This window comes from Scomber japonicus, chromosome 5 (genome assembly GCF_027409825.1).
Source record: "Scomber japonicus isolate fScoJap1 chromosome 5, fScoJap1.pri, whole genome shotgun sequence".
In the NCBI taxonomy this organism is placed as follows: Eukaryota; Metazoa; Chordata; class Actinopteri; order Scombriformes; family Scombridae; genus Scomber; species Scomber japonicus.
In genome coordinates this window covers 19,865,458-19,877,631 of record NC_070582.1, presented here as the reverse complement: position 1 = coordinate 19,877,631, position 12,174 = coordinate 19,865,458, and the positions used below count along the sequence as shown (strand labels likewise).

The 12,174-nt window shown below is 38.8% G+C and overlaps 1 protein-coding gene across 1 annotated transcript; it reads right to left on the bottom strand.

Annotated features, from left to right (window-relative positions):
* Positions 1 to 2,018: 2,018 nt before the first annotated feature.
* On the bottom strand, positions 2,019 to 6,255 carry prrt4a (proline rich transmembrane protein 4a). The gene is made up of 3 exons (XM_053319923.1): positions 5,835 to 6,255; positions 5,439 to 5,666; positions 2,019 to 4,129 (listed from the first exon to the last, which is right to left on the bottom strand). The coding sequence occupies exons 1-3, from the start codon at positions 6,253 to 6,255 to the stop codon at positions 2,019 to 2,021; spliced, it is 2,760 nt and encodes a 919-aa protein (XP_053175898.1).
* Positions 6,256 to 12,174: the final 5,919 nt, after the last annotated feature.

The window sequence follows — 12,174 nt, the reverse complement described above, 5'->3', positions numbered from 1 at the left end:
ATCATTTAAAGTAAAAAAAAAAGAGGAAAGGAAAGCAACACAAAAGTTAAATTGCTTCAAGACAACAGCTCTCTCCAGATGTTGAAAGAAAAAGTATGAAATATGTAACAATGGTCACATTTTCTGGGTTGTATCCTTGGCTTACTGAGCCAGGAGTAAAACATAAAACAAAAAGTAACATTATGCTCTCATTAGTGTTTCACTGCACTGGTTAGTCTTTGTTTGAGAAAATCCAATGTCAATATTTGATGGGAAAGGAAGCTCCACTCTGTTCACCATGCATGTCATCTCACTCAGTTGTATATTCTGCTGACCTTTTTGAATGGGCTGTACTTTTGTAGAAAGGACCAAAGTTTTAATATCAGCCTTAATACATACAGTATACACACATTGTGTGTAATTTCACTCTGGATTTTACTCTCTCAATCTTATTTGGAGAAGAAAACACTGCATGACAAAATGTTTGAGTGACAAGATAGAAAAGTATCCATCTCAGTTGAAGGGTCTTTTTATGATTGTACATTTTAGTTATCTGAGAATAAGTCAAAATAATTATCCCTACTTTCTATTTATAATGTAAATGGGTCCACCATGGCGTGATAAATGTTGTGATCTTACATATTCTCATTTTGCAAAGACACGTTATTGACATCACTGCTTTATACTGTACATAATATATAATATCAACAGTTGTGTATTTTTTTTCAGGTTCAGTATTTAAAAGATTAAATGTCACAGGTGAGTCAATGAAATTGTGCTATGTCAGTGTAGCAGGGTAGTAACCAACCGATTGCCCAGGCTAGATTTATTTGTTCATAGAATTGTAGTCAAAAAGATTGAATCAGTTTTGAAAGTTGAATTTTGCTTATTTTTTCTGGGAGCAACTTTGTTACACACTATACATTACTGTATAAGCAATTTATTTTATTTTTGCAATAACTTCCATTTAATTTACCAGTTACATTAGTTATTGTACTGGGTTATAACATTATTTTATAGTTTAACAATAGACACAGAAAAGAATCATCTTCAAAATTATATTTATTGTAAAAACTGTTACAGTAATAAAGATAATTTTAACAAAGGCATTTTTATGTTGTTTTTTTTTAATGTATTTTTTTCTCATATCTCCAGAAATATACAAACATTGCTAGATGACCATTATCTCCTGTGTAGGTTTTTTTCACATTACAAATGGAACCACTAGAGGGCAATACAGTGAACATTATTCAATATTCAAGTTCTAACATTGGCAATACAGAGGGCCAAAAAGCATCAGTGAAATAAAGCTCAGAATATTGCATTTTTATTGCAACTATACTTTCTACAAAAATTTACATATACATATACACTGAAACAGTTGGTTAAGCAGCCAGTACAAAGACATGGTAAACAAACTCACCCTGTGTATTTATGATTTTTCCTAGTTTAATACACCACACTTAAAAATATATCAGTACAAAAAGTACAACATCCCAAAATGCTTGTTCTTACACTGAGGATTCAGGATTAAGTGCTAGCCTGCCAACTCTGTAGACACCTTCATGGCCAGCAAGGTGCTGACTGTGTGTCAGCAGAATATTGTGCTTTACCATTTCAGTCAGACAATAATTTTTAGCTACCTCTGACTAATTTGATTTTAATCTTTCTGATATTACTCATTATGGTTGCTACTGTATGAATCTGACTCTGAGGCTGTGCTATCACAAAAAGCAAAACTATTGAAAACAGTACATCAACCGTATAAAAGATACGAGAATAGATAAATATATCAAAAAGCTCAACATCTCAGTTACACAGGTATTAAAACACCTGCTTAATTATTTTTTTGATAGCATTTGCACTATTTAGCAACAGATATTTGATGAGCAAAATTGAATGTGTATAATTTCAGCTGTACAGTATTTAAAGAAAATAAGTTATGGTTCACATATTGCATCAATACAATTTAATTCTTCCAGAGCTACTTCTGTACAATGACATATGTGCTCCAATCACAACTGAGCCTCTATAACTTCCTATAAATCAATGGTGTCACTGCAAACACTCAAAGCATCAATTTGTCTGCACACGTTGACAAACTCTGCCTGTACAGTCAGATCCCATTCCAGCTGTTTGCTCTCACTAAGGTGTTTAGTGCCTGCCAGTCGACCAGATCCCTGGCTGTCCTGCGAGGCTAAGCTTAGGGTTCGGTAGCGCCTGTGGTAAGAAAGGTGCGGGATTGCTCGTGGAAGGCTGCTCTGAGTAAAGTTTTGTCCTCTGTTGGCCCAGGAGTGTGATCGCACCTTTCCTATCTCCTTTGGTTTGCTGCACAGGCCCTGGGTTGAGCCAGAGACATTCCCTTTCCAATCCAGTTGCTCTGGTGACGTTGGTGGTTTATTATGACAGGTCAATGAGCCATGAGGCTGGGAAGGTATTGAACTGGACAAGGCATTCTCTTGATCCATGTCTCCACAGGAAGAGGTTCGGTATAAGGCGTTTTCTACAGAGCTGGACCCTTGCTTTGAAGTCCCTTGGCTAGGAGAGGTCAAAGAAAGGCTGGAGGAGGCATGGAACAGTCTTGGCAAACCAAATATACTGTGAGAGAATAGAGATTCACTGAATAGAGCCTGATCAATGCTGCGGGACAAGTCAATGGGAGATGGGGGCCGCAGGTCAACAGTAGAATCAGTCTCCAGACCTATACTATCCAGTGAGGAGGTCTGAGACTCTGCTGCATTTTTGGGCTTGTGCGGAGGGCTTGGAGGTGTAGGTAGAGGTTGTACAGCAGTCCGGGTTTGGCTGAATTTGGGGACACAGTCAGTCCCATTTCCAGGAGGATCTACCATGGAGCAAAGAGGGAGAACCTCTGACTGTCCCTTAGAGATGACATCACACACCACCTGCTTTTCCTGTTTACCCTGGGACCATGAATCATGAGAAGAGAGGACAGGAGAATTTGGACTGACCTGAGAGGGCAAGGTGAGCCCTCGTGAAGGGGAACTGCAGGATAAACGGGACCATGATCCAGGCCGGGGATGAGTTATGGTCTTGATGGAGTTGTTGTGACAGAATAGAGGGTGTGTGCCAATTAGAGACAAACCTAGACACACTCCAACCTCACAGAGCCTGCAGCCTACCTGGTAGCCCCACCAGGGCCAGGGCTGGAACCCATAACCATCAACCCCACCCAAACCAAAGGCATGCAAGATCGCATAGAGCTGTAGGCCTCCACATCCTAACAAACACAATGAAGCCCCTACCCCAGCACCTGCTGCCCTGCCCCAGTCTTCCACCTTGGCAAAAGGGCAACTTGCAGGTCGCATCAATTCGGGAGATCCTCCACTCTCTCCATTGTCATTCAGCCTATAGATGTGTTTAGTATCAACTTGTATTAAGCAGTAAAAGATGAGGTAGGAGCATGAAAGAAAAATGGTGAGGCATACAAACACACCCTGGGGGATTAAAATAATCATAATTGGGAGGGTGTGGAAGACCTGGAGCATGCCAACACAACCTAGAGAGACTCCAAAATGCAACAGGGATGTCCACAGTAATAGGCAAGGTTTGGGCAAGGCTGAGAATGAAGTGGAAATAGCAAGTGGAAGTGAAAGACGCATACGTGAGTGCAGGGAAAGAAGGAGGAAGGCCAGGGAGAAGGCAGAGATCAAACAGGGGAAGGGAAGCTGAGAGAGCAGCAGAGCGCCAATAGGGGGAAGACGATCTTGATGACTGTAAGCATCATAAAGCAACAAAAAAGCTTGAGTCCCTGCAAATGCTAGCAGGAACAAGTGCAGCAGAGCGAAGTACAGGCTTCCTGAAGGACACCGCAGGGGCAGGCCTAGCAGGCAGACCACAGAGATTAGTCCAAACACACTAAAGACAGATCCTAAGCCATAGATGTGTGCTTCCCAAGCAAACCCCCATGTGGCGAGGGCAGAGTTCCAGTCCGAATACAGAGGGATGGAAAAGGAAGGGCTGAGAGCCAGTGAGGGGCGCAGAGACTCATTAGGGGTAAAGTCATCTGGATAAATGGGAGTCCAGGACTGGTTTGATGTTTTACAGGGTGTGGCTGATGTGTCAATGTTACCATCAAGGAGGGGCGTGCTACTGGCCTTTGAGATCTGCCCGTCATCATCCTTGGAGTCATCTGTAAAATGAATACAACAGAATAATTACTTTTATTTTTACTTAATGTAACATTAACATGAAGTTTCAACAAGAGACAGATATCAGTTTAGGTCCCGTGTTAATCAGCAATTTTGATAATGGTGGCATTCATTTGTCCATGACACCAATGTAATAATCTAAGTAATAAACACAGGCTAAAGCACTTTGTATATTTACTGTCCATAAAGAGAGCATGGGAGAATCTGCTGTGTGTGAAGTTAATCCATTATAAAACAGAACAGGCTTCTAACTGGGAATCTCTAACTGGGTCACAGAGAGAGTGGAAGCATGAGCAAGAGTATGTGTGCGTGTGAGGTCGAGAGATGTGTGTTGATTAGCCAGTATTGACCTCATTGTTGCTCTCATTTTGTGAGGCTATTATAAAGCATGGTCAAGGGGTTTAATTGTGCAATTGTTAATGTTACACTGTTTCAACAGGAACCTTCAGAGGTGTTTAACTTTCATATCTGACAGTGCTTGTATGACCCATAAATAATGAAAGCAACTCGGAGTAAGCTGTATGAAATCTGCTGGTTATAAATGGAACGTGTCCTATTTCTGGTCATCCATTGGTGGTAAAGTCATTGTGTCAATGCAGAAACAGCAAACAAGTAGTAGGATACCTATTAAAGGATTTTCACTGTGTTCATTAATAAAGTGAAGTGATTTTTTCTAATATTGGGTACAGTTCATTAAAAATAAACTGTTTGTGGTATTAAATGCTAGGCAGCTTCTGGTTTTCACACAGATCTGTCAAAACCCTCCTTACCCTCAACGCTTGCAGACACAACACATCATTTACTTTGACAAGTGAGTGCCATTGTGTGTGTACAGTGTATGCTGTATGTGCAGGTGTGCACCACATTTCTATTAAGAGTGCTTGTAATGAACACACACTGCAGTAAAAATTAAATATTTATTTTCTACATTTACCAGCAAATATATGACTGAGAGGGAGAATTCCTGATAAAAGAAATGACAGAGCAAGACAAGGGAGAGACAGTCAGGTGAAGAGTGAAAGCTTGGGGGAATGTAGTGATGCAAACCACTCTGTGAATGTAAAACAACTTTGTCTGCCAGCAGAATACATATCACAAACACTGCAGTCATAAACAGACTGTGAGTTTTGTAGATTTCTTTAAGCAGTTTAATCAGGTAACACATGAACTATTATTCACAATAAGTGAGAAGTGAAAAGTATTTAGAGTGATTAGATTGTTTGGTTTACTGAATGATAGATGCTCAAAATGTATTATATTTCATTAATGGAAAATGTATCAGACTCTTACCTTCTTCTGTCTCCATGACAGTTCCCTTTTGTTGAATATCATCTACATTATTTACACCAAGCCCAGTCTCTTTCACTGGGAGAGTATCCTCCTGTATTTCCCCCTGTGTGTTAACAGAAGAGCCCGTATTCCATCCCCTACTGCCAGTAGCTACGGGTGGAGAGTTGTGGTCTAAGCTGGGGCCAGGTCCAGTGGACAGTGGTGAAGTGGAGTCTTGGTCTGATCTGTCTGATGGAAATGAGCCAGACAAAAGCAAAGGTGGATGGCTATCAGGAGTTTCATTCCTCCTTGTTGAGAAAGTTGTGTGATTCTCTCCAGTGTGTGTGGAATGCAGCATAGATCCATTTGTGGTCAAGGTACTGGTATCAGCTGGCTCATACTTAAACATTTGTTTACTAGGTTGGGTTCCTTCTGATGGTTGGGTGCCCTCCTCAAAGGTAGTATCTTCTGCAGCACTATCTGTAGGTCTGGATGTTATATGTCCCTTCTCATTACCATATAACAGAAATGTCTCTGAGTCCTCCTGTATATCAGTGTATTCACCAATAACCCCTTGTCTATCAATTTCTTCAGATGACGATAAGGGCCAAGTTATTGGTAGACCCAGCGAATCGATACTCTCAGGTAAAAACAGGGCATTCCCTGGTGTTAAACCAGATCCATGAGGTCTTTGTGAGGGCTGTGCAAGATGCTGCACCCTTGTGTCAGTGTCTGGTTGTTGTGTTTCCTTCACATTTTCTCCAGTTAAGACTGTGAAATGAAATGAGAGAGGCAAGGAGAGGGGGAGGAGAAGATAAAGATTCCACAGAGAGAGCATAGTGAAGGTCCGTAAACTTCACTGCAAAAAGTCACATGCTGTAGGTTTTGGAGGGTCCGATTACATGTTTGACAGATCTGAACCTCAGGTCTCAGGTAATCTCATGCTTAAAACACCTGTAGGAAAAAGACAGAAACATCTCATTCAAATAGCAAAAACATACCAATGAGGTATATGAAAACAGTACATTGAAAAACCACTACCTTTAGTTATATGACACACACACACACACACACACACACACACACAACAACAACAAACATTAGAGCGCAGGCATCTATTCATAATAACAGTGCATTAGGATACATACAGTACTGCTCCATTTCTTGTATTCACTCTCATTTCAGTGTTCTTACCTTATCAATCGCAGACTCTGCTGCAGCCTCTTTAAACATATATGCTGCTCTGTACTGCATGCCTGCAGTCTCTCTGCGTAGCACTCTGTGTCCTCTCATACTCTGCTGTGCCCCTCTTCTCTCCATCAGACAGTCGACACATGGGACAGACCCCACCTCCTCCAGACAACCCCTGCTGTCCCACACTCTACTCTGCTCAGATCTGACAGTGAGTTTGCCTATTTGTTTCCCATTTTACTAAATCTACGGCATCATCCACACCACATTGAGTATCATCTCTGTTATTGTTGCCTAGGAACCTTACTGCTGTCTCTGTTCCCCACATACACTCACACACATCCCTCTGGTGTGTATGACGTACAGTATGAGATTTTTGTTTGAGCGTGGAACGAAAAATGAAGACAGGAAAGGAAAGGGGAAAAAGGGAAAGGCATAAATATGTCATGGGGGGCAATGCACAGTCATCAACCAACAGGCAGGCTGTACCCTGCACTCAACTAACCAGCACTACAGATCAATACATGGTATTGAGTTTAATTTACAGCTGATGCTGTGCCCTCCTCTTAAATTAGTCATGCAGCATCATCAGCAGATGAAGCTAAACATTCCCTTTCAATAGCATATGCATAATGCATTAAATGGCTATTTGTGTGCATATGTATATATAGCACGAGTGGAAGCACTGAATAAAAAATTGCTAACTTAAAATCCCTAATCACTACTCATGTGACGTTGCTAAGCAAATTATTGTGGCAAGAGCTTTTTGATAAGTGATGTCTTTCTGGTGGTGGCATGGTACGCACTCTCTTTATTTTTTACTTCTTTCACTATTACCAGGCTTGCTCACATGCTTTTTTTTTACCCAATGGGGAAAATCCAGTAGCCTCGTGGCCTAATTCAATTCCCTTGGATGGTTCTAAAATAGACACTGAACCACATACCTTTGGATGTAGAGAGTTTAAGCACAGTCACACATTATATACTGTCTGGCTGATGTAAGCGTCTGAAAAGTTCTGCTTTAAACTCTCTTCTGACCACATCTGAATAAGCAGAACACTGGATTTCCCAAGCCAGGATTATTGTTGAACAGGCACAGGCACAGGCAAATTGATTCTTCCTATCCAATAAAATTGGATAAATAGGGATCAAACTGCATCAGAAACAAATCTGTCAAACATATATTTAGAACATAATGAAGATACAAAAGCTGATCCTGCATGCCAAGAATAATGCTGGCTGTGACAGCAAATACCACAGCCAATAATGAAGAGGGCAGTTTACCAACTCTTAAATATCCTCTTGTCTCTGCGCCATCTTCTGTTCACAGGGTAAAAATGCTCTGTTCATAACTGATTCACAAAAGCACAGTTGAAAAAAGACAGTGAAGGCCATTTCAGACCATTTAGACAGTCAGTCAGTGGTGAAGATAGTAACTTCCCGAGGGGTGTGATTAACCCGCTGTCTGATGAGGACACAGGAAAGCATCAACCCAGCCGTTAATAAGGGGACTGAAAAGGAACAATGGCAGGCCAAACATATGAGCTCAGTGAGGGACATGGCCAAATTATTGCCGCCTCACACTTGCTATCTAAATTCATTGGGCAACTGGTTTCTGTTTAGACAAGTCATCCACCAACAAGACAAAGTCAGCAGGGACTGGGGTCCAGCTGGGAATGTGGACAGTCAGGACAAGACACAGAAACAAAGCTGCACAAGCAAAGAGTGGGATAATAACAATATAGCCTTTGAGTAAAGGGCAAAATGATATACTTAAAGTATAATGACATATTGAGTACTGCTAAACACGTCCATGCAAACATAGAAAACCTCATATATGACTTGAACTTTTTGAGGTCATCAACTTTTTCCGGTGCTGGACCTTGAAAATTAAACCCTGATGTGTTCGGTCATAGCCTTGTCTCACATTTAGAAACTAATCTTTCTTTCCTTGTAAAATTTTATCCCCATTTACATTTACAGTGTCTTAAATGCTCCTTTAAGGTATAACACCCAAACAAACTCACAGCCACAGTCACAAATACACTCAGGTGTCTTGAGGAAACTCATGTAAAGGTGAATGTGGGGACATAAAGCCAGTGCTACTCTGAAGGCCAGGGATCAAACATGTTTCCTTTTTGCATTGTGCTGATAGAGGATTAATGTCAACTTCTTAAAAAACTGTTGATATGACATTGAAAATGTTAGATACTAAACAATATGCCATAAACACATACCTGCACTGATTGTACTGTGCTATCATATTTTTTCTATGAAATTATCAATTCAAACAATGAGTAAATTCGAATATTCACAAAAAAATACAAAATTAAATAACCTATTGATAGGCTTTATGAATAGGCCCTATCTATGGAAAGCATAAGACTTGTTGTAAGACCATAGGACATGAAAACGAATACCACAAAGTGGTAACAAATTTAGGTACCATTGTCTGATAGGGAAACACTTGGCTTAATTAGTGGATATTAATAACTTTTATTTAAATGTTATTTTATTTTAATTATTTATAAGCCATTGACATGCATCAGTTTTGGGTTGGTAGGTTGTGAACACCTCCAATATTCTGTTCAACCACTTACCTTCAAGAGAACATCATTAAAGACATAAAATATGACCTGACCAGACCTGATGCTTTGGAAAATAACACATTACTAATAATTCATAATCATTTATAACTGCAGGTATTTTGACATCATAAAGTGCGACACATTTAACCCATTGATCCCAGTAAAGATTAGAAATCATCAATAAAAGGGTTAAATGTTTCACACTTCCTGATAAGTCATCATTCCTGCTGTTATAAATGATTATGAATCATTAAAGGGTCACATTTTATAAGTCAACAAAAATGCATTTATATTTGATAGGTCATTAATGAAAAAAATTAAGTTCTGCAATTATAAGTGTTAATAAATTGATTTTCGTTTTGGATGTCCTGCAGCCCTTTCCATTGCTTGCGTATGACTTATAAATCATTTATAAAGCATTAGTAAATGATTTATTTAAACTAATTAACCTATTAACTAATTCTTATTTCCCTTTATAAAGGGTGCCTTATTAGAAAGAGGTGAGCTACCCAATGTTATTAACTCTTTTAACACATTGGGCTATAGCCTTCCATTGGCACACTATCGATTCCTGCATGTTATGTAACAATAATTTATCTGTTGCGGAAAAGACAACAATAGCCTTGTTCTTATGGTGACCTTTTAACTCCCTTTCAATATAGTGTTTACTGTTGAGTCTCATGAAGACCTCAGTTTTTAATATGAACACACATTGTATAAAGAGCAACAATATGTTATGCCTTATGAATGGCTTAGTTAGTTTAGATAGATAGATAGATAGATAGATAGATAGATAGACGGGCAATTAATACACTTGAAATTTAGGAATGAGGCAGGATACTAAAATTTTAACTTGCAAATTAAAAATCTTAATTTGGCATCACAATGATTTAATTAGCTTTACATCAGATTACACCTGGTATTTATATATACTCAGGGGTAAGTAACGAATTACAAATACTTACGTTGCTGTAGGCCTAATTAAGTCGATTTTTTGGGTTCTTGTACTTTTATGAGTATTTTTTTCAAGTGTGTAATTTTACTCATACTTGAGTACAATTTACACCATGTAATCTACTTTGCTACTTTTAAATTCAAAAGTCGCTACTGAGTATGCCCACAATTTGAATTAAAGCTGCAGTTGGTAAGTCTTATAAGAGTAACTTTTTGTCATATTTGCTAAGACTGTCACCATGTAAAGACAGCATTACATGAAACTAGTAATCTGTAAAAAAAAACAAAAAAAAACAGGCTCATTTAGCCCCACCTACTGCTCCTACTGCAAATTGCCAGAATCCACCGTTTGACTTCTACAGTGATATCAATTTACAAGACTTCAGCGTCTAATCTCAAAAAACACTTTGCAGTAAGAGGTTTTACAACTATACTTGTATGATATTGCTTTCTTATTTTCATGTGCGTTAAGGTTATTAGTTTGGCTAAGATAAGTCTGCAAAGATATTGTCACTGCCATTGGTTAGCCTGATATTAAAATAAGATGGAGCTAGCTAACGTGTGCGCGTGCATAATCAGTATTGGCTTATGTTGCCCATATGATTTTTTTTTAACAGAACAAATTGTGATTGTTTTTATTTGTTAGCTCTATGGACAGCATTTTTTGAGTATTTGATCCCTTTTCTTTATTTAGTTTTGGTATATATATATATTTTGCTCTCTTTGTTTTGTTAGGACCTGACTGATACTTTAGGCTGATACTGATAAAAAGGAAGTTAAAACATTTAGATACTGATACATTGGTCATACTCTTTTTACAGATAGTATACAGATTACAGAATTTAGAATGTATACAGAAATAGATTTTTTTGCAATGATCCTTTAAAATTGGTTTACACTTGTGAATAAATACAGCAATATATCTGCAAAATTTAAGCAAACCACTCTTTTATACTATGCTAAACAATCAAAGATTAGCTCAAATTGTTACTCTGGTTGAAGGATTTTTTTCACAGTGATGTGATGAAGTAATGTTTGAACCTGATGTGTGATCAAATGTATCTCTACAGAGGAAACATCCATCAAAGAACACAACATCTCGTCAACGAAAGACTACAGCCACACCAAACAAGCTCTCAGCAAATAAACAAGCCAAGTTACCAGACACGATGTTGAGAGCTGCAAACAAACATGTTCCACAAGCAACTGTTGAGAAGCTTGTCACAGACACCATGGAGCTGCTGCACTCATTCTCAGCCATTAAGAAGCTCTCTCTAAAGCTAAACACAGCTCTGCCTGCACTCTGCCTCTGCTGCATGTGAACCACTTTTTAGCTGTGCTGGTCTACTCTTCACAGCCAAACGAAGCCGGATAGATTCTGTTAACTTAGAAAACCAGCTCCTGCTGAAACTGAACAAACTAATTAGAAAGTGAAGTGTGACAGAAATGCTTTTATGTCTAAGAGTTTGAGACACTTACCTGCCTGTTGTTCACAGTGTATTGGGAAAAGTTTAAACTGTTCTACGCAGGCTCAAAAACATTTTTGTCATTCTTTTAACAAACACAATTCCTGCTTTATATCTATATTTGTTTACAAAACAAATTGCCTTAGTGTAATTTTTCTATACATTGTTCGTCTGAGAAATGATATTTTATACAGGTGAATTGAATCAAATGCCTGCTACTGATGACGCAATAAAACATCCATCGGTTAAAAAGTAATTAATACTCTGATTAGTTTTTGAGAAGAGTACTTTGTACTTTTACGTAAGTATTTTTTAACGCCAGTACTTTTACTTGTAATTGAGTACAATGTAACCAATGTAACAGTACTTGTACTTGAGTACAGATTTTGAGTTCTCTTTCTACCTCTACTGGTAGGCTATATTGTAGTTTTCTCCTGTTATACATAGCTGCTCGAAGGAGGGCAGCAGTGGGGTGCAGCGGACAGGCGACTGAAGACGGTACATTGATCAGGAGAAAGGAGAAGAAGACAGAGCGATAAGGTAAGGAAAGGTAAGAGT

Bases quoted from the DNA above. Each gene is read 5' to 3' on its own strand.
- prrt4a (XM_053319923.1), bottom strand. From the start codon at position 6,255: ATGCTCTCTCTGTGGAATCTTTATCTTCTCCTCCCCCTCTCCTTGCCT. The intron at 5,667-5,834 runs GTAAACAAATGT...CATTTCCATCAG, and splicing joins ATCAGAAGGAACCCAACCTA to ACAGATCAGACCAAGACTCC. The intron at 4,130-5,438 runs GTAAGAGTCTGA...TTCATTTTACAG, and splicing joins TGTCATGGAGACAGAAGAAG to ATGACTCCAAGGATGATGAC.